General features: G+C 45.2%; 1 protein-coding gene across 1 annotated transcript in view; it reads right to left on the bottom strand.

Moving 5' to 3' along the window:
• DYNC1H1 (dynein cytoplasmic 1 heavy chain 1) overlaps positions 1–22,394 on the bottom strand; it is a 65,601-nt gene extending 43,207 nt beyond the window's left edge. The window contains exons 1-11 of the mRNA XM_082618168.1: positions 22,005–22,394; positions 14,471–14,558; positions 12,320–12,493; positions 11,827–12,082; positions 11,103–11,289; positions 9,122–9,393; positions 8,803–9,030; positions 4,710–5,786; positions 3,815–3,994; positions 2,299–2,448; positions 525–671 (exon numbers count right to left, since the gene is read on the bottom strand). Of these exons, the coding sequence (XP_082474294.1) occupies positions 525–671; positions 2,299–2,448; positions 3,815–3,994; positions 4,710–5,786; positions 8,803–9,030; positions 9,122–9,393; positions 11,103–11,289; positions 11,827–12,082; positions 12,320–12,493; positions 14,471–14,558; positions 22,005–22,257 (3,012 nt within the window). The 5' untranslated portion in view covers positions 22,258–22,394. The remainder of the gene's footprint in view (positions 1–524; positions 672–2,298; positions 2,449–3,814; positions 3,995–4,709; positions 5,787–8,802; positions 9,031–9,121; positions 9,394–11,102; positions 11,290–11,826; positions 12,083–12,319; positions 12,494–14,470; positions 14,559–22,004) is intronic.
• Positions 22,395–23,020: the final 626 nt, after the last annotated feature.

The following is a 23,020-nucleotide window of genomic DNA, read 5'->3' as shown; positions in this document are numbered from 1 at the left end:
CCTATTTAGAAGTACTATTGCCTAGAGACCAGGGACTAAATGCAACGGTCTCTTGAGTTTTCCTTTTGCTCTAGGAGTGTCCTAATAAGAGCGTACTATATCTGGGATTTGCTTTAAAATAATCTGCTGCTGGGAGGTGGGGAAGGGAATATAATGAAACAAAACTGGCCACATGTTGATAAATAAAGCAGAGTGGTATGAGCTCATATGATTCCCTCTGCTTTTGTGTTTGTTTGCAAATTCCCACAATAAAATGCAAGTGGGAGGGTGGGCAGGGAAAAGCAGGAATTAAAATTCCCAAAGAAGTTCACGGAGGCAATTCCTAAGAGACCACTGACACCAGAGCTCCAAACCCGACTGTGTGGAAAAGTAACTACTGGGAAAAACGTCAGGTCACACAAAGCTTCCTCCAGCTTTCCCTCAGAGTGCCGAGCTGAGGTCTGGAGTTTGAAAAGACGTGTCCAGCGCTCTTCGAAGAGGCGCGTGGAGGTGGAGTCCCAGAGCGAGGGAGGCGCGGCGCTCACCTGGTACCTCTGACTCTGGATCCTGGGCAGAGACAGCACTACCATCTTCCAGGCAAACATCTCCTGGTACAGCTTGTACCTGCACTCCTCGATTGGCGGGTTCAAATAGATGACCTGGTTGGTTATTCTCAGCTCATGAACGACATTCTATGAAGCAAAGGTTTCATGTTGACTCAACAGTCTATTTCAGTAAAATGGCTTTGACAAGGAACAGTTTCTCTAATTATTAAACTACTTCCGTCTGAACCACAAAGTCTGTTACTTTATTAACAGACTCGGTCTCCCCTGACTTCATGTTTGTGGTCTGTGCCCTCCCCAAAGGAAGAGGAAGTCAGAGGGCAGGCCCCGCTTGGGTCCTTCCTGGGTCCCCCAGTGCCTGGGTGTCATACACACAACAGGTGCTCAGTGAAGCACCATCGGATATGACGTGCGTGATGATATCTGGACACGAGGACCTTGCGACCTGAGACACCAGTGACATGAGGTTGATTTTACTGATATATGTTTACAAGTCGGGGTCAGTCTGTGCCACCTGCCAGTGCTTTAAGCTAATGGAGAATTCCAGCTCAGTCTCCACTAGATACTGTATCCACTCAGACACACTCACTGGCTTTTCTGCATCTCAGTATTTTAAAAAGTACACTCTGGGGATGAATATCTGTAATATTCCAAAGTGAAAACATTTTTCAAGCATAAAAGCGGGAAAAAAAAGAAAAGGTATAAAGTCTGCGTAGAAAAAAAGAAAAGCCAATTGTTTCTCCCAGATCAAAGTTTTTAGTTGCCCAGTTCTTCCAGGCTTCTGTCTTGTGAGACCTTTTTATTGGTAAATATAACACACATACTGTCAACTACATAAAACTAACACATGGCTTAATGAATTAGTGTAAGGTGGACAGCTTTATAACTACCACCCACGGCAGGAGACAGGGACCTGGTTGCAGAGTCTGAACAGAACTTTCTGGAAAGCTTGACAGGCCCCAGTTGACCCCTCCTTCACACGAATGGGAAATAGCTGGCTTGGAGACAAAGACTGCTGTCCAGTGTGCTGACCAGTGTGCTACCGCATTCTCCCACAAGAACTCGATGCAGAGGTTTGTGAAAACAGTGACATGTTAGGGTCATCGTCTGAACATCTGCTTGTAGCAGGTTATCATGTTCAGTTCTGGAAATTTCTTACATGTCATACATGCTTGGAAAGCAGAGATCTTTTTTTCCCCAGTGTAAATTTATTTCTAAATATTATTTTCTATTAAAAAAAACTTCTGTTTTTGAAACTATTTTAGACTTACAGGAGAGTTCTAAGGCACCAGCTTCCTCTAATGTGGTGTAATTACCAAAACAAAGACGTCAGCACTGATATAATACTGTGAACTGAAACACTGACTTCAGTCAGATTCCCAGGATCTAACGAGAGCGCACATAACAGTTAGTTGTCACAGCTCCTCACTCCCTTCCGGTCTGTGACCTTTTCTCAGCTTTTCCTGTCTCTCTCTCGTGACCCTGGCGTTCTGGTGACCTGTGGGATGGCCCACCACCTGGGTCTGCCTGACGTTTTCCTCATGGTTACGGGGGGGAAGACCATAGGGGTGAAGAGCCCTTCTCATCACACCACAGGCGACATCACACATCTCCCCTGGGATGCTGACTTGGGTCAGCTGAGCATGGTGGCACCTGTCAGGTTTCCCCACTGTAAAGTGACCTTTTCCCTGGTAGTTTTTAAGGGGAGAACCTTGTTTAATTTACTCTCGAATCGGCTGCCCTGGGAAATACTGACCTTGATCTTTGGCTCCCCTCCAGGTTTGTGACTAACTTGAGGTGCGTCCGTATCCATGTCAACCTCTGCTTTATCCTCGGCTTGTCCGAGAAGCACCTGGGTCCAAGCTCTCAGGCCAGCTTGCAGGCGGACGCCCAGTATCCTTTCAATCTACAGAGAAAACGTGTCCAAGAACAGTGTTTCTTCCAAAAGTTAGCTCACGGAGCACGTTAACAGAAAGCTGATGTTTTAGGTCCAGGATGAACTGTTTCTGACTACAAGCCTTCACCCCTGCTTCCCAGCCTCATTTCCTCACCTTCCAGCCTCAGATCGCCATCTACTAGGCTGACTGTGCTCTCCATGTGCAGGATCCCCACTTATAAGTGATAAAGATACTAACACAAACGCAGCAGATGTAGCGAAGGTCTTGATATTTGTTCGGTATGATAGACAATTTACAAAACAAAAGCATTTTCCTGGTAGCCTCAGAGATAAAACTAGAAAACTATAATTTGGAGATTAAACAATTTTCTTTTTCTTTTCAAAACTGAGGCATAACTGACATGTAACATTATTATTAGTTTTGGATATACGACATAATGATTCAATATTGGTATACACTGCACAATGTCACCACAATAAGTCTAGTTAACATCCGTCACCAAACAGGGACCATTTTCTTTCAACAAGTAAAGAAGAAAGCCAGAATTCTCTTCTGATCTGTAACGAGACAAACAGATTTCCTATGACTAGGATGTCTGTATGTCTTGTTTAGCGTCTGGCCACACAACCATCCTGGGAATGCTGCGAGAGCGGCTTGAGATAAACTGGGATTTGCGGTCGATTCAGAAGAGGAGGGCCTGTGACCTTTCACTGTTTGGGTCCCACTGGTGGATACACTGCAACCTCTGTATCCACTTTAAGGAGAAAGCCTGTGACCCACACACAACAACTTCAGAACTGACCAACTATCATCTGTCCACTGGGTGACCTCTGCCATAAAACATCCTCCTTCTAGAGACTTCACAGCTGCACTCTCTGACATACACTGACGAGAAAGTGACATGGGGTGGTAAGTATGCTTCAAACACACACACACACACACCCCTACACGTGTGAGCCAAGATCCTCTCCACCAGGAATAAGAGGTTCTTGGATGCTGGGTGGGATGGTGGAGGGGGACAAGGTGGTCAGAGAAGGGTGCCAGGAGAAGAGGGCCAGGAAGAACCACCTAAATTATCAGCAGGGCAGGGAAGGGCAAGTAGGAGGTTGTCAAATATCCAGAAAACAGAGAGAACTCCTTCTCCTCCCCTACAGCTCCCCGCTTCCAACTTACGAAGAAGGTGACTACGGCCGATACCACGGTTCAGCGCTATCATTAGCTACACGGGATTTATGGAGAGAACTGGACTGTCACTGGGAACTTCTATGGAAACGTGCTCCTCAGTGACAAACCAATCAGCTATGGGACAGGGCCCACCCCCACGCAGACAGCGGACAGGTGGGCAGCACTGCGTGTGACGGGCCCCGTACCCACCTCCATGTCCAGCTTGCTGACCCAGATGGGCAGGTTGGAGTAGGAGTGCAGGTTGAGGTCGTCCACGGCCTTCTGCACCCGGTGCAGGATCTCGGAGAAGGTCTTATGATCGTACACGCAGGTCTCCAGGGACCGCACTTCCAGGTCTATTTTCTCCTCAATAATCAGCAGATCGTCCACCTAAAGGAAGGGACGTTTAGTATTTAAAACACCCACTCACTCTGTTCCTTTATCTTCCGTATATTCTTCTCAATTAATACATGTCCGAGGCAGAGTTGTTCTTCCACAAATAGCTAACACCCTATGTGTGGGTGCGAGAACACACCCGTGTCTCTGTGGAGGAAAGGAAATGTCTGGAAACAAGCAGCTTCCCCCCCTTGCCCGCCCCTGCTCCCGGGAAGGGTGACCTCTGACTGCCAGTTTGGGAGGAGGACAGCAACGCACTCTGCTCAGCACTTGCCCTCGCTGGGAGCCGGCCGCGCACCAGACCAGCGGACTCTGTCCTGCCCGCGGTGGCAGGCGTGGGGCCAGGAGGTGGCAGCTGGGCGAGGGTCTGGGGAGGAAGTCCAGGTCTGGGGCAGACTGGCCGCGAGCACCATGACTGCAGATCGAGAGCCCATTCTCCACGCAGCTTTACCAGTAATAAAGCTCTCGTGCCCCTCACCTCTCTACTGGTTTCCTACCTGCACTCGGGCTGTCGCTTAACGGCTTCCCTAAAGCCGCAACACCATCCAGCAGCCAGGTGAGTGAAAGGCTGCTTTCTCCCTCTCAGCGGACTCGGCCCTAAGCTGTAGGGATCACGCGTGCCCTCTGTGGAGGAGCTAATGTGTTAACTGATTAGCCATCGCTGGTTTTAGCTCATTCCCCGGATGTGGAGGATGAAAGCAGAACACACCTTTTCTTGGAAGTTGAAGACAGTCTCCGCTAAGCGCTGCACGTAGGGGTCGAGCTTGTAGGACTCCCACACCAAGGCGATGCCCTCCGCGATCAGAGCCTGCACCTCCTTTTTCAGGCCCGCGACCAGCAGGGAGATGGTGTTGCGCTCCTCCACCTTCTCACACGTGCGTTCGTAAGTCCGAACGCTCTCGATCAGTGAGATGGCAAATGGGTAGAGCTGGTTTGCTTGGTGAGCCTTGTTCACAATCGCCAGCGGGACTCGGAAACCGAGCCACTTGAGGTTTCGCACTTCTTTGGAGAGTGTGATGATCTCGGGGAGGAAGTTAACCTTCAGCTTGAGGACGTTTCCGGACCGGCCCCGGACGCGCGTGCTCTCGATGGTGAAGATGCGGCCCGAGACGCCCAGGTTGCGCTGCTGCACCTTGCGGGCCCAGTCGTCAAAGATCTCCTGCGTGTTGAGCTTCATGCGGAAGCTGTCTCCGTCCTGCTTCAGCTTCTGCCCCTCCACGTGGTTCTCCCAGCCCTTGCCCAGCACGTCCTCCACACGCTTCATGTAGGCCGTCAGCTGTCGGTCGATCTGCTTCGCCCAAATGATGGACCCCGACACTGGTGGCAGGTCGCGCACGTGGCTCATCTTACACGCCTGGCTCTGCGGGTACTGGACCTTGAACTTGTCGTGCAGAGACTCGATGTCGTCCTTCACACGCTGGATCAGCTGGGTCTGGTACTCGCGGATGGCCCCACGGATGTGAGGCCTGACAAACAGCGCGTTGAACCTGGAGAAAATCCTGAACATCTCATTGGCGTTCTTGGCCGTGCCGAGCTGATCTCGAAGGCGAGCGGTGATCCGGGTCTCCACCCTGTCGATCCTCTCGTCGTATCTCTTCATTGCAGCCTCCCAGGCCTCCGTGCCCTCTTTGGAGACGTCGAGCCCGTCCACTTCCTTGACGTTCTCGTAAGCGAGGTTGACCTCCTCTATGGCATTCGCGTCAGCGGCATCAAAGAGAACCTCGGCTACTTTCATGTCTTGGGGTTCGGGCACCTCTCCTTGGTTCTGCTGTGCAACTGCTGTGACCTGGAAGGAGAGGACTCGTAACCAAAAAGGTCTGCCAAACGAAGACTCATCCTGTTGCACACAAGCAGCACACACCACACAAAATGACCCGTCCACCACGTAGGTTCAACGTTTAGTCAAACATTTCACAAGTGCAACTCAACAAGACCACGTAAGACACTATATGGTATGTTTTAACTCTGTGCTGGAAAGATCTTCTGACAATGTAGTTTCTTTGCTTAAGCTAAAAGAACATGTCTTAAAACCTGGGTTTGGGGTTCTTCCCTCTTCAATGTTTAGACTATGATTAAAATTGCACTGGAAAGCTCAGGAATTCACAGGAGTGCTATGTACAGACTTAGTATCCAACATGCTTTTCCTTTTTTTTTTTTTTTTTTTAAACTTTAAATTATAATCCATCGGTCCACACCACAGCAGAGGGACAGATAAAGTGCTACAGTAACTGAGAAGAGTCCATTCAGTTCCCTTCATGCTACTGGAGAGACAACAGAGTACACACAGGATCTTTGCCTCAGGAAATGTGAAGACTTCCAGGCGTGTCTCAGGCCCACACCCTCACAGAATTGTAACGCTAGGCAGGGGTCTTGATCTGGGGTCCACAGATGCCTCGGAGGAAACTCAGACAGTCTGTGAATTTGTTTGGGGAAAATCATTATTCTCACTAACTCCCTAATTACATCTAGCATTTCCTTCAGTTATGAACGTGGGCTGCAGCCACCGCTGTTCACAGCTCTGACTCTGTCATCAAGAAATCCTCATCACATTACAGTTGTACACATCCTAAGATCCTGTTTATGTTCACTGCTTCAAGACTATGGTATTAGTCCTGTCACGAGGTCTTGCTCTTTTACATGTTCAAGGAGGAGCGCACAGATTACTAGATCACAATTTCAAAACTGCTGACAACTGTTTATTTGTAAACCCGTGCGTTTTACTTTATGTATTTAAAAACATTCTGAGGACTCCGAGTGATGACAGTGTAGGAGCAAAAAGTGGGCACAGTGATTAAGCAGCCATTTCAGGACAACGGAAAACAAGCAATGGCAGCCAGCACCGTGCGCTGTGTTGTATCAGGTGAGAGCAGTGAGCTGCCGGCCGTCCTGCCTGGAGAGGCTCCCATCCGCCAGCTCAGGCAGGAACACCCGCAGCTTTGCAGGTGGGAGCACAACAGCAATAAGCCTGAAGGGGAGATTCTGGAAAAGACAGCCTGGCAAGGGCCGAGGTGCTAAATTACATGGACACACAGGAGAGCCTGGGGAGTCCTGCAAGAATGAGAAGTCTGGGCAGATTTACAACTTGCTGTCAACCAAGAATTCTAGAACCGGTGAAACTATCCTTCAAACACGAGAGTGAAATATTTTTCCCAATAAACAAGAAACGAGGAAAACTGTTGCCAGCAAACCTATGGAACAAGAAATACTAAAGCAAGTCCTTTAGGCTAAAGAGATAAGACAGCAGAGAGTAACTTAGGCCACAGGAAGGAATGAAGAGAACTGGAAAATATGAATCGGGGACAAACGTAAAAGATTGCATTATTATTTTTCTTTTCTTCTCCTGATTTTTCTAAGATATATATGACTGTTTAAAACAAAACTTGTAACGCTGTATTGCTGGGTTTACAATACATGTAATAGGTATGTAATATACATGTATGGGCAGAACAGTGTTATTTCCACTGTTATAAATGTGACAAGCAGGAGGAGACATGGCTACACCGGTTATGAGGTTCAGTCAGCACTGAGCACATCATGATAAATTAAAGATCTAGAGTAATCCCTAAAAAAGAAAATGCAAAGAAATACAGCTACAAGTCTATAGAGGAATTAAAATGATATACTAAAAATAACACAGAAGAAGGCAGTACAGGAACAGAGAAACAACAAAAATGAGACGAATGGAAAACAAATAGCAAATGGCAGGTCTAAATCCAACCATATCAATAATTATCTTAAATGTGAACAGACTAAGTAGTCCAAAAGACCGTTCTGAGAATGTATGCCTGCACACCTGAGTTTATTATACATTTTACAAATGTAAAGGACGTACATATACCCTATGGTTTACAAACAAAAAGAAAGCAGATAATGATCTTTTAAAACAATGATATCTGAGAAGAGGGACGTGGCAAAAAAGGGTTGAGACACCCTAGGCCAGAACGAATCAGCTCCAGTCTCAAGTCTCTCATGGACACAATAAAGGGTTAACATTTAAACCAACACACGCACATGTGTACATATAAATTAGTACCGCGCTGAGTAAAAAGATGCCGAGGATGCGTTATTAGCAATCTGCTTCACTCTGAACAGCAGGCACTCCTAATCGGAGAATGAACCCTTCTAGACTGGATCCCCCCCAACCCAACTAACAGCTTATTACAAAATTTTCAAACTACAGGAGGGTAGAAGGAATTCTAGACTGAATACCCATATACTGCCACCTAGAGCCTATAATTAACATCAACCAATTAACATTGGCTCTATATTGGCTTTATCCTATACCTATCCACTTACCAACTCTTCTACCTATAAGTATTTCTGGACTGGGTTTTTTAAAGGGAGAAAAGCATTGGTGAAGAAGAGTGGTGAACTGAGAAGAGATAAAAAAGCACGAACAAAGAAAAGGAGTCATTTAATTCTTTTAATAAATCTGAGGCAAATGCAATCATTATCCACATTTTAGAGATAAGGGGTCTGGGGAAAAGGTTAAATAATGTGCCCCAGGCACGTGGCTAGTTCAACGGTGGGATTAGGATTTAAACCCACGAAGTGTGGCTCTGGGGTCCATGCAATCTGGGGATAGGGATCAATCGATGGAGAACGTTAAAGATTTGAACTGAAACACCATGATTCAGAATCACTAGATCTTAAAAGATTACAGTGACGGGTAAAAACGGAGCTCAAGAAGTACTTCACAGTATAAAACAGAAACAAGTAGTTACATCTAAAAAAAAAAAAAAGAGAGAGAGAGAGGGTCATTCAAACAATGCACATACGAATTTTTAGAATGTGAATCACACCTGTGGCCTCAGGACCCTGACAATGACAGCTCTCAGCTGCTCGTGCTGACGTCTAAACTTCCTCATCTGGTCAAGGCGAGCCTGAAGCTTCCTGTGAGCAGGGTTGATTCGCCACACCATCTTCAGGTTTTCTTCCCTTTTCCTTTTGACAATGTCTCTCAACAACACCTGGAGTTTCTCGTATTCATCATCCCAAGTCTGAAAGACTTCAAAGCACGCGACCATAACCTGGCATATAATTTAAGAAAGGAAGTTTATTATTAAAGCATATTTTCATCTCAGTGCCCTCAGGTTGGTTTTCTGATATATTACAACTCACTTTTTCAAATTCTTCATAAGCAACATGCATCAGTTTTCTCGTGCCCAGCACTTTGAGTAACTGAGAACTCAAGTCTCTTGAAATCGCCTCCACCAAACGCAGTGCCCTCTGAATGGGGTATTTTGTGTTTCGGATCTTTCTCAGATGGGTGAAAATTGCAACAAGTGCCTGCCTTATCTTGTCCAGCTCAGTGGCAGACAGCAAGTCATTCAGAGGAAAATCTTTCATCAGAGGATTGTAGTCATTCACAGTTTCCAAAGCCTGTTTCAGACCTAGATTAACAGAGAAACAGTTAATGGTTTTCACACGAAGTGATACAACTATAATGTTATTATATGTCAGTTATACCGCAATGAAAAAAAAAAGCAAAAAGATATTTCTTTTAGGTTTAAATACTGGTTAAGTAAACTAAAGTATATCCTCACAACAGAACATTTTGATGTTGCACAAGATTTAGTGACACAGAAATTGTGCTATTTGAAAGAAAAGAATGTTATTAACAAGATAATCCCAGTGTGGTCTCATTTTTGCTTTTTTAAGAATATCAGTCAACTCATATGCACTCCAAAGGCTATGAGTGGTAGCCCCAAAGATTTCATGTTTTTTTGCTTTCTATATTATCTAAACATTCTAGTAATACCGCTTTAGTATTTTTTTAACATCTTTATTGGAGTATAATTACTTTACAATGGTGTGTTAGTTTCTGCTGTATAACAAAGCGAATCAGCTATACGTACACATATATGCCCATATCTCCTCCCTTTTGCGTCTCCCACTACTTTAGTTTGTTTGTTTGTTTTTTTTTGCGGTACGCGGGCCTCTCACTGCTGTGGCCTCTCCCGTTGCGGAGCACAGACTCCGGACGCGCAGGCTCAGCGGCCATGGCTCACGGGCCCAGCCGCTCCGCGGCATGCGGGATCTTCCCGGACCGGGGCACGAACCCGTGTCCCCTGCATCGGCAGGTGGACTCTCAACCACTGTGCCACCAGGGAAGCCCTACTTTAGTTTTAAAAAACTAGAATTTTATCATCCTTAAGAACAGCAAAATTTAAATTTTATACCCATGGCTCAAGTTAGGGGAAGGTATTATGGACATGGAATCACAGAAGAACCTGGTTCCTGGTCTTTTTTTTTTTTTTTTTTTTTACTTCCTCTGGCATAGGATTTACAAAAGAAATGTATTAGCAAAGAAATAAAGGTTTCAGAGGTATTAAAAAACTCAAGGTATACATTTCAGTACTAGTGAGTGCCCATATCCTAGTGAATGTATGCAGTATGATCAATAACTGGAAGGTTTCCACCCGGAATTTCCTCTAACATTTAAAATGTGGGCACCACAACCTTTTTTGGAGGGGAAGAAAAGGACGTGACAACTACTGCAGTCCTCATGACTTGTTCCAACACGTCTCTGGTGGGCACAGACTGGCAGAGCAACGTCCACCCACAGCCGGTCACTCCACATTTGTGTGCCTGGTACATGCCCATTCAACATCACTCCCCCTGCTGCCCGTTCAGAAAGTAACTTTATCTTGACCACTTTTCAGAACAGGGAGGAGGGCAGAGAACAGAGCAAAGGGGCAGGTAAATAGCGGAAGGGAAAGTACTGACCAGCTCTCCTTCCACAGCCCTGTGGGCAAAGAACTTCTGCTTGTCGTAAACCATGTTTCTGCTTGGATTGTCAAAAGCACACTTGACTTTACACTAAAAAAGTACAGCCTACTCAAGGAACCAAGTAACTGAGAAACAGGAGGGAAGCTCCCAGGGTCCCCTGTACTCATGCCTAGAAACTGGCTTATGTTCTTAAAACCCTGGAAGGGAAAGGGAGGTATGGGAGAAAATCATTTTCATTACCTAGAGCTGGGGGAAAGATGAGATAAGTTGCCGAGGAGTAAACAGTCAGGAAAGATGGTGCATCTATTCATTTTCATCACAAAACCCAGGTCAACAGCTTATTGATCAGACTATCAGCTCTAGTTTTTACCTGTGTCAGTGTCGAAGCTGACGGTGGCATGGAAACGCTTGCCATGTTTCAAGATATCCAGAGTCAGAAGAACTTCTGGGCTCTCTCGTTTCTCCTGGATGCGGTATAACGCACGTTCCAAGTTTAGCCAAAAACTAATTTCCTGTAAGGCAGTTCCTGAGGCAGGATCTCGATCAAGTTTGGTCACCTTAAATATAAAATAACATTCAAGAGTATTCAGCATTTAAACAAAGGTAAAAGACACACCGTTAACTAAGAACATGCATTATAATTTAGTTTTTATATTTCAAGCCGATTTCCTTCCTTGTATTATAAGCGGTTTAGTTTGAAATCAAAGGTCTGGACTTCCCTGGAGGTTCACTGGTTAAGACTCCACGTTCCCTCTGCAGGGGGTGCGGATTCGATCCCTGGTTGGGGAACTAAGATGCTACATGCCACAAAGTGCAACCAAAAAAGAAAAAAAAAAAAAAGAAATCAAAGGTCTGAGACAGCTGAGATTAGTGCTCTCTCAGGGATGGTATTTAAACCATGTCACAAGGCACCCTGACCATTCCACTCCACTTGGGCCGACATTAATCCTCCACTGAGCATTCCTGGGACCAGTGGGAGGTACTGCTAACAGTCATCACAGAACTCACCTCATTGACAAGAACTTGGACCAGTTTTCTCACAGATATTAAGGAGTAAAGCATTTTACGTGATATTTTCAATACTGTGCTCTTACTTTTTGAATTTCTCGGATCCAGCGGTTAACTCCAGATTGTAACTGATTGAGAAAAGTTGGGTCTTCAACCTTATCTCCAAAGTCTGTAACTTTTGGCTTTTCTCCACGCTCATAACACTGTTTTGCAACATTTGTAATAATTGGATGAATGGGCAGGCTGATCTCTGGAATTTCAATATTCTGCTGCAGGTGAAGGAGTCCCATTTCAAGTTCTGCAATCTTTTTTTCAACTGAAGGAGCCATTTTATCACCATCCCTAAAAAGACAGGAAATACCTCAAACTTTAGTGCGCTACTGGTCTCCAAAGAGATTCTATTATTTCAGGTCTGTCAAATATTAATAATATACATTTTATTAATGCAACAGATTTACATCCTCTTGGTTTACTAGCTTTTCCCTCCCAATTTCTGAATTTTACATCATCTTCCACAGTGTGTTGTGAACATTAAGTAAAATACGGCATTCAAACCAACGAAGGAAAAATGGTTTTTACCTGTCTGCCTTGCCAGACTCTCTGATATAGGACTTAAAAAAAGGAGCCACTGCATTGCTAATGAAAGAGTGCAAGGTTTCATACGGCGAGTCTTCACTGAGTGTGAGGACTCGGAGCTGGGAAGATACTGGCTTGTCTGCATCAATCACTGGAGTTCGTTTAATGAATGCCAAGCTGAAAGAACGGAAAAGAAGAAATTAGAACAAAGAGTCTCATTCTTCATCAGTTTTAATAACTGCAGCCTTCTTTGTGTTGCATGCAAACTAAAAATTCATTTGAATGTTTTAATTTTAAAATCATATTAGGAATAGACTAAATTGTTGCTTTTCTAATAGTGAAATACATTGCTTCTCTTTCTTTACTCACCTATGTGAGAACTAGCAAATCAAGGTTAAGGTTATAACATGTGACCATGAAAGCAGACCAAGTTAGTTTATCTCATATGGGGGTTGAGTTCATAACCTTGCCCTCAGGAAAACTAACCTCCCTAGCAAGTGCAAGTTACAAGCCCCGATTAACTTAAATGTGATCTCATGATAATTTGTCCCATTCATTTATGGCATTGAATCACATGTCAACTTGACTAAACAAAAGTCACCTGCAAGTTGAAGTGACGAGAGAACATTCCAGGCCCCTACAGCCTGGCCTAAACCAACCCTCCCAGTTTCACCTCCTGCTACGCGCCCCCTACCCCACCTGAGACACCCTTTAAACTACATGGCCCATTCTCTAAACTTCATGTGCTTTTGTGTAGTTGCTTAAGAAACCTATATTCATCTGTTGAAGTTCCAAGTAACCCCCAAAGCCCAACTCCAGCGTCACTTCTCCCTGGGGCCATCCCTAGGCGGAAGCGATCTCCCCAGTCTTCGTGTTTCATGGTATTCTACACCTTCAAGAGTTTGCCAAGTATTACAGCTAGCCGTGTACCTGCCATCCTGTCTCCCAAGACCATAAACTTCTTGGGAAAAGGAACTATGTTTTATTCCTTTGCACACCTACTGCTGTATCTTACACATAACAGGTGCTCAAAGGTGGTTGAATTAACAACTTCAACAGAAGCAATATTTGAATTTTCCAGTTCTCATATTATGTATATGTACTTTATACATAATACTTCACATTATTCTAGAAAGTCAGTGAAGCTTCCTGATGTGACACGCTGAGAAGGAACACAGTCACAGTAGTATTCCTGCTGAAAATGTGCAACTTGACTGTAACCATGGAGAAACATCAGACAGATCCAATGGAGGGGCAGTCCCTCAAACTACTGGCCTGCACTTATCAACAATGTCAGTATCATCAAAGACACAGAAAGAAAGACACAGAATTGGATTCTGGATCATGGGAGAAATACTGTAGGGGACATTACTGAGACAATATGAATATGTACCATACCTAGAGTAATACTGTACCAAAATTTCTGGAACCTGAAGACTGTACTGAGGCTATGAACAAGAACGTTTTTGTTCTTAGGAAATGCTGCAAAGTATTTAGGGATAAAGGGGCAGGTTGTCTATAACTCTCAAATGGTTCAGGAAAAAACATGATGATGCAAACATGGCAGATGTTAACTGACATCTGGGAGTTCTACATGCTATTCGTGCGACTCTTATAAGCTTGAAATTATTCAAAATAAAAAGTTTTTAAAAGCCAATGCAAAATAAACATTTACTCATTTGAATATGAATATGTCTACTGGAGTATAAACTGGCACAAGCTTTTCAAAAGGTGGGAAATCTGGTAACACACATTAAAGACTTCAGTGATGCATCGCATCTGAACCAGTAATGCTATCTTTAGGGATTTATCCTAAAAAGAATCAGACTGCTATCTATGAATGTTTACTACTTACTTATAATAATGAAAACTCAGGTATACTCTGAGAGCATTATTAGATATGCTAAGTACATTATGGCTCAAACCTAGAATGGATGATGCCATGATATGGCAATTAAAATGAAAATATTTTAGATTTTATACTGACTTGGAAATCCTCTTAATTTGAATAAATAAAATCAAAGATAAGAAACTGAATTAAAGAGCAGAAATCTTCTGAGTGTTTTCTTAGTATCTCTGTCTGAGTCGATTAGGATTTACATTTAATCCTCACAAGTTTATAGTCCACAATAATGGTATATTCATGCTACTCACCTATTGGACTTAACTCCATAATGAATGTCTATGTTGATGTTATAGGAAATAAATTCTTTTTCTTCTTCTCCTTCATCACCAACATCCTCTACAAATCATAATAAATATTCTATCAAATTCATGTCAGTATTCCAATTTTTAATTTATCAACTGTTCAGAGCGTGATTAGCCTCACCCCAAGCCCAGCCTGACGTTTAAACCCCTACGTGACTTGGCTCTACCTAATTCTCCCTTCTACCCATTTTTTCTGACTGCTGACCCAGGCACTTACTTGCTGTGGGATCTTGGGCAAGGTTCTTAACTTCTTGGCATCTCCGTTTCCTTGTTTGTAAACTGGGGACGCACTGGCAAGCCTGGGTCTGCCTAGAGCGGGCCCTGGCCCCAGGGCGGTGCTAGGTGGTGTCCATAAGGCCAAGTTCTCCCCACTGCCTCCCAGCAGCCTCATCCCCTGTGCTCCAGTCACAGAGGTCGCTTCCCACCCCCAGCCCCAGGGTATTCTGCTCAGGTGTCTACTCAGCGCTTTCTATGGGACAGGCATTACTTTAGGCGCATCACACATCTACCCCTCATGACACGACACTATGGGGCTTGGCATGACTAGTATTATTCTTATTTTCCAAGCAAGGAATGTAAGTAAATTGCCCTCAGACATGTGACTGGAAAGGGACAGAGTGAAAATCCAGACGTCTGACTCCAAACCCCGGGTCCTCACCAGTACGCAGCCCGCCCCCTTCCCTCCTTAAGGCCCCTACAGGGAAACCCCCATCAAGAGAACCGCTATCAAGAAACATCCCCAGGTCACCAAGGGGGCATTCACCTGGCTGTCCCCTTTGCCCTTATAGCGCTTTCAGAGCCTGCTCTGGGGTCAATTTATGAATACAGCAGTAATTTGAAAAAGCTTACTGGAATTTGATACTAAGATGACTCAAGATGCATGTGAATAAAATTTCTATAGTTAAAAATGAAAATTGAAAAATTAATATAAAAATCATAAAAATGGGACGTAATACAAACCTCTAGATCTAGTACTAATCAGCTAGATGGGTACACCCTCTAGTTGAATTATCTTTGGTATGACATACTGTATGGAATAACTGCATTAGCAAAAATTAATATTGAAGGATGAATCTAACTTGATATGTACGATTTGCTTTCACTTCTAAGTCATGGTGTAATAACAAAGGCAGTAGGCTTAACTAAGTGATCTCGGGAAAGTCATTTTTCTTCCTCTCAGCTTCAAATTCGTAAAACGTAAAAGGAACAACAGAGGAGGGGGTGGGATATTAAATTAGGTGGTCTATAAGGTTTCTATAAATGCTAAAAACTATGAGCAAAAGCTATTTGCTTCTTTCATTTTAAGATGAGACAAATACAAAATTCACACTAAAAGAATATAAAATATTAGTATATTTATTTATATATATATATAAATATATATTTATCAAGACAATAACTCTTCCAAAATGTTGTTTTCAGTATAATTTTAGGAAGGAGAGGAGTGGGTGGTGGAACATTTTCGATGCCAGTGACTTCCTGGCTGTTTTTTAAAATTACTAACTACCTGAAAAAAAACCCCAAACCAACCAACCGAGTTTTCTAACTACTGAAATGTGGACATACCACAAGATAAGATAAATCATACTGCCTGAAACCAATCAAACATATAATTGCAATCTGTAAAACACAAAAACAAAGAGTATAAGGAAATACCCCCAAACTAAAATAGTTGTCAGGGTGGTGGGATTATGAAATATCTTTTCCCTTGATTTTTGGAACTTTCAATAATGCTGTTCTATGATTTATATAAAATATGTCATTAAGGTAACACCCAAACAATAGACAATAAAAGTAACATTCTATAATCACCAAAGGAAATTACTAAGTAAAAAATATGGTGTAACTTTGAATCATATCTTCCTCCCGGACAGAGCGGCATCCTCTATACAAATAAAATTATATAGAAAACATGCCGACTGGACACAACATCTAACCACATCCCCAGCACATCCTAATGCAAACAGGGTTAAAGGAACCGGGCAGCAGGCCAGGCGATGAGTCACGGCTATCTCGGGACCACTGTGAACGCCCAGCCCAGCCCAGCCCAGCCCACGCTAGGACTAACACTGCAATGCAGCAGGAGACGGCTGGGGCTCGGGAATGCACACACGATGACATAATCCTCAGACATGGGTATGCAAAATAGGTGTCCTCTACTGCTCTGTAAAATTCTAACTTCCTTTGATGATACGCAAGTCATCATTAGTATCAGCCATAGACTACATTTTGGATTAGTTTTTTAACGCTATTCCCCATACATACGAAGATCATACAAAGTCTGAGGATGTCTGACTCCCGTTATAAAGAACACATGACACTGTTTTATAAACTGCCAAACAATTTAAACTTTCCTGCCTCTTTATAAATTATTATCTTTTCCAAATAACAATAATTCTATTTCTGCAGAAACTTTTTTAAAAAATTGTTTAAAGGAGGAGAGAAAGACACTTAATAGTCCATTCCTAACAAAGAGGGTACTAATCCTGCTATATTAGAGGCTTATATACGAACACAATCTGCACGTCTATCAGGTAATACCACTTTCGGTAAAGTTTGAACCAGTTTCCTAATGATGCTAAAGTTACTGGTTAATACACAACAGACCGATACTGTGCTGCCTATTAACACATTCAGGGAACTAAAACACCAGGACAGAAAGTGCTGCGCCCGACTCTCGGGTTCCCGTGCTGCAAGCCATACTGATACACATGACAGCGCCCGGTGGACATTCCTTTGGTTAACTTCTGAGAGTTTATCAAATTTCTAGAGATGTTCAAGATGTCATTCAGCACTATTCTGCATACGCTTCTATTGAAAGATGAATGTATTTCAAAGTACGAGTGATTTGTATCATTACATTGTGAATTAGGTGAGCAATGCGCCTCATTTAATGAAATACAAACAGATGCACATTCAATCACCTTAAGACTCATACCACCTCTCCTAGGTAGATGGGTATGTGTCCGCAGACTGGTGAACAGGCAACTGGAAAAGGGCGAGGGGAGGCTGCCGGCTCCCCTGCCCTTGGTCATCCCTCCCTCCCTCTCCCCTCCCAACGTTCTCCAGCCACAGGGCAAGCGTGCTCTCAAGCTAGCAAACGAAGCCAGTCATTTTCTTTGGCCAGAGGACGTGTTACGTGCTCCTGGCTCTCTTTATCTTTCCTTTTCTTTTCCCTTTAAAATCCAAGCAGGTTCCTAATACCACATTACTTTGGCCGATCGCTGTCGTACACGCCCTCCCAGTTCTCCCGTGGTCGCTCTAGCTCTCCGCTTTCCCATCCCTGGTACTTCCTCCAGCCACCCTGATGTCCACCCGCCCTCCTGTCCTCCTTCTGAGGCTGTGACTTCTTCGCACCCACTCCCTGCCCTGCACAAGGCTGAGAGCGTGGTGAGGGTCTCGGGTCTTCTCTTCCATCCATAACATTGCTGGGAATTTGAAAGGAGGGTTGAACCCCATGTGATCCTTGTACACAAGGTAAAACTGGGGCTCCTCTTGACATTTCCAGGAAAAAAGAGAAGGAAGTGAAAATAACTAAGTCAGTAATGCCTAAAGGATTTAAGGCTTCATGAAGCCTTTTTAAGGCTAACACTAATTCAAAAGAAATAATTGCTATGAAGTAAGTGAAAACAAACACTCCTATTCAATGGATACCAAGGAATTCAACAGAGAAATTAGTTCTTAGGTTTCAGAATTCTTCTTAAAACATCCTTTTCCTCACTGGGTCTTAAAATCCTGCGGTTTTGGTTTCCTCACTCATGACAGAGGCGCTGGACTAAGTCTCTCCCGCCGTTCCCAGCCTGATACTCCACGATGCTGAGAGACGAGATTTCCATCTGTCTTCACTTTTTAAAAAGAAGTAATGACTGCTTTCCCTTTCCTGTACATGAATTGCACGCACAATGAAACCCCTCACTTTGAGAAGCATCTTGCTGCAGACTGCTTTGTCCTACAGAGGGTGGGGGGCCCACCGACAGCGTGACAGCACAGGACAGCAAGAACCCAGGTTGATGGACTCCTGGCCCAGTGCTCCAAGACAGCGCCGTGTCCCAGTAAATGTTTCCTATTAATTTATTAATCATTTTATTAACCATTTTGGGGTCTAAGCCAGAAATGACTACTTTTTAATCATCAATCTACTACCTTTCTTCTCTTTTTAGGGAAATTAAGTCTTCAGAAAAATAATGTTTAAAACTCCACAGAAACACTCCCCATACCCCTCCGTAGGCCACCACGTCTCTAGGAAGCTGGGTCCTGTGAGGAGCCCTGGCTTCATTCCAGGCAGGAGTCTTCCAGACTCCAGCCATCTCTGCACTAACGAAGAGAGGGTAAAACCCCCTAACTATGTGCGTTAGGAACAACTAAAATCCCAAGCTTCGGGTGAGCACCGACTAAAGGCAGCCACTACTTCCAGTCTTAAAGACGAAGCTCCAAGGGTAACACATCTGAGTGGAACAAAACCGAACCAAAACCGCACAGCGCCCGTTCCCAGCCTGGTCCCAGACAAGCCCTGGAACCACCACTCCAGCAGCTGCAAACCGCAACATCCTTACTGGTCCCTACCTTCACCACCCAACCTTTCACCGGACAGAACACACCCCAAAATGCACTTCAGGTCAAAAGCGCTACAAAAGTGTCATTAACATCGAAATATGCCTACCACGTAGGGATCACCTACCTGGTCACACTTTTAGAAGTCCGCTATGAGGAAAATAATTTTCTATAGGCCAGGAATTACAGGAAGGAGATTTCTCTTTTTAAAATGGAGAGCTACAATTTAACATTCCCTTTCACCAACTCTTCACTATCAAAATTAACTGTTAAGGGGACTTCCCTGGTGGTCCAGTGGTTAAGACTCCGCGCTTCCACTGCAGGGGGCATAGGTTAGATTCGATCACTGGATGGAGGACTAAGATCTCGCATGCCTCGCGGTGTGGCCAAAAAAATAATAATGATAAACTGTTATAGTCACAACCTTTATTCTACACTTTAAAGAAGGCTCTACTTTAACAAAAAAAAGTTTAAAAAAGCTACCTGGAGTACTTAAAAATACATACAGAGATAGACCTTCATATATAAAAAAGCTTCTATATTCAATGTGTTTGGAACATTCCTTCCATAAAAAAGGGGGGAAGAGGGGGGAAGATAAAGTAGAAGTAACTTCTGTTCATTAAATAAATTATACGACTTCATTGTTGGTGGCGGTCTTTATTCAGTTCAAACCATTCAGATTTATTCTCCATATCATAATGCAAGCCTGCCTTTTCACTGTAAATAACTACTGGATGTTCATATTTGATTAAATGTGCAAATGGCAGTGTTAACTCATAAAAACCAGCCCTCCTTCTAAGTGACCTGGGTTAACACTTATATCTAAATTATGCTAGTCTAGCCAGGATGCTAATAAGACTGATGGGACCACATAGTTTTTCCTCAGATTTTTGTAAGTGAAAAATAAGTTAAGACAGGTTGAATTACTAGAAATACTTCCAGGACTTTTATAAATCCAGGAATGAGGTAGGATTTCAATTGCAGACAGTCTCATTACCTAGTCAACATTCAAAAGTGCAAGTCATTATGGAGCCAAGATTTGGACGCGTGGATACTCGTTTTGCTGAAAGGAGAAAATGTACCCATCAAGAACACAGAGGTGATTTGCACCAGAAAGCATTCAACAGAAATAGGGTCCCCCTCCAATAATTTTAGCAAAGTTCAATTCTAAGGTGTTTGAGAAAAGTGAATCACTGAGGAGCACTCTAGAAGCAAAGAACAAAACCTACAATTATTTTCTGTAAGAAAGAAACTGAGACCTAAGGTAGAAATCACTGATTTCAAAACAAAAACCGTGCAATGAAAATATGATCAAGAATCAGCCAAGGTAAGGCTACTCAAAATACAATAACAATGCAGATTAAAATGTATTTTAATAAAATAATGTATATTCATTAAAAAATGACAAGACAGATACCAAAATGCCGACAGTGGTCATATCCAGGTCGAAGGGTCCCAGGTGACTTTAATTTTATCTGTATACTTTAATTTTCTATTGTGACTATATACTTTTTTGAAAGAAAATAGATGAGTTAAAAAAAATTTTTTTTAAACAGTAGTGGTTTCCATGCAAGAAAACAACCCCAAACATAAAAGAAAACCCTAAACAACTTTAAGACTCTAAATATGCCTGGATGGCTTATTTGCTTTGAACATTCCTTGTGGATCTAAGAAAAATACTCTTTCACACTCGCTGACCCTCCTGCAGAGGCCAATGCTACAATGAAGCATCTCCTGAGTAGGAGAAGCCTTTGAAAGAAACAAACTATCTGCAAGAAACTAAGTGTGTGTAGGGGTGAGAGGGGAGCGGTGAGGCAGATAGTTGAGATTCTCTTACTGACAGAACCATACATCTTTTGAGATTATAAGAAGCTTGTCTCCGAACACTTTCAGACAATGCCCAGTCCTTGGTGCTAAGCTAGCATTTACCTGGACATCATCCTTGGCTTGCCGGATGGACGGTGCCACACCCATACATGTGCTGTCAAATAAGCTCGCCACTGGCTACAAAATGGTCTGAAAGCATCAAGGGGAAACCCTCCCTGAAGGCAAGCTCCACTCTCAAGGGAACCTAGGCTTGCTTTGGGGAGGTCACTAGAGGAGACTGCGGGAACATGCAAACCTTTTGTCCCGTCTCTTCACGAGGTGCCTAACCTAAGTCTCTCTCCTTTTAAGATCTGTAAAATAGATTCAAAGACCATGGGGTCATCATTAGGATCTAAGCATCACACAAATACAAGGCATGATGAAGGAAAACAAGCAGTGGGCTGGACACTGAGATGTCGAGTCTAGCCTAGGGAGTAGGATTAGCTGGTGTGACCTTGGGGCAGTCACTTCGACTGAGCCTCAGTTTTCTCGCGTCTGAAGTGGGCAGATGCACCCACTCAGCAGGGACAGCATGAAGTCCAAGAGGGAGACCTGCGTGCGCTATCCACCTAGAACAGTGATGCCCCGCTCGCAGCCGGGGCTGTCACTGTCACTCCTCGGGCCTCGGCATCTGGGTCCGCACAAGGCAGAGGCCGGGATGCCCGCCGGTCAGGGCTCCCCCAGCTCCGGCTCGCCAGTATCTCCCCCTACACCCGGACGACCGAAGGACCACAATCCAGGCTGCCCCCGGCGCCGCCCCTGACACATCCCTCCCGAGGCCGGCCTGGCCTGGACACAAATCGAAACCGAAAAGCCCATGTGACATTGGAGGCCGGGATGCGGCCTCCGCCCGCGCTCAGCCCGGGAGACGCTGTCTCCACCCAACTCGGCCATCTTGAGGCCGAGCTGACAAAGCGATCCCATTGTTGCCGGTGACGGCGAGGCTGGGCGCCCTCCTCCGTCCCCGCGACCCGGAAGGGGGCACCCTGGGGCCCTGGCGGCAAGGGGTGTGGCGGGAGCGAGGCGGGGCGCCGGGGGACCCACCGCAGCCCCGGCCCCGCACCTTTGAGCGTGGAGCGCTCCACCAGGACCGTGTGCACCTGCGGGTCCGAGAGGAACTTGCGCATCTGCTCCAGGGCGCTCTTCTCCTCCAGCGCCGCCTCGAGCGCGGCCGGGGCCTCGCCGCCATCCTCCAGCAGCAGCGGCACCAGCTTGCGCAGGTGCTTCTGCAGCACCGACACGTCGGCCACGTTCTGCACTGCCGACACCTCCAGGCCGGCCGAGCCGTCCTCGCCGCCGCCCCCGGGCTCCGACATGGCGCCGCGCTCGGGACCCGCAGGCAGCGCTGAGAAGGCGGCCGCGACTCGGCGCGAGAGCGAGCGGGCGGACGCACGAGAGAAACGAGCAGCACAAGCCGACCGCCCGCTAGCCCGCTGCCGACTGAGGAGAGGGAGCGCCGGCTCCTCCCTAAAGGCCGCCGCCCGCCGACCCCGCCCCGCCGCCGCCGCCGCCCGCCTCCCGCTGCCCGCGGCCGGCGCCCGCCGCAGCCACTGGGCCCCCTCACGGTACCGACGTCACGACGTCGGGCTCAGGCGGCCCGGGTGACTCCGCCGCGCAGCCTTCTGGGACTCGTAGTTCCAGGGCTGGGCAGGGCTCCGCAGTACCCACACCTCAAGCCCTAAAGGTGGGAACTTGCGGGGGGCGGTGAGAGGTGGTCAGGGACTACGTCTGTCCTGTTCACTGCTGTGGACTCAGCGAACAGCACAGAGCCTGAGACACTGCACTAATACTGAATGAATGAATGGTGTTAACGAGCTAACGTGTTTTGAGCACTTAGCCTGTGCCTGACATTGTTCTAAGCACTTACCCCTTGTAGTTTCTTTGAACGAATGAATGACTACGATGTGTTGAGCTAGAATATAGTCATCTGTGTTATTAAATATACGTAGGGAGACTGCGGATCTTTTTCAGAGGGAGAGGAGATGAGGGAAGTGTCACATTGCTAGGCTGGAAAGAGGGAGGCTGGGAGGGGACATTCCCAGAGCAGGAAGCAGCTTCTGCAAAAGCAGAGAGGCCTGA

Source organism: Mesoplodon mirus, assembly GCF_964341445.2.
Source record: "Mesoplodon mirus genome assembly, chromosome: 4".
In the NCBI taxonomy this organism is placed as follows: Eukaryota; Metazoa; Chordata; class Mammalia; order Artiodactyla; family Ziphiidae; genus Mesoplodon; species Mesoplodon mirus.
This window is presented reverse-complemented; position numbering and strand designations above follow the sequence as displayed.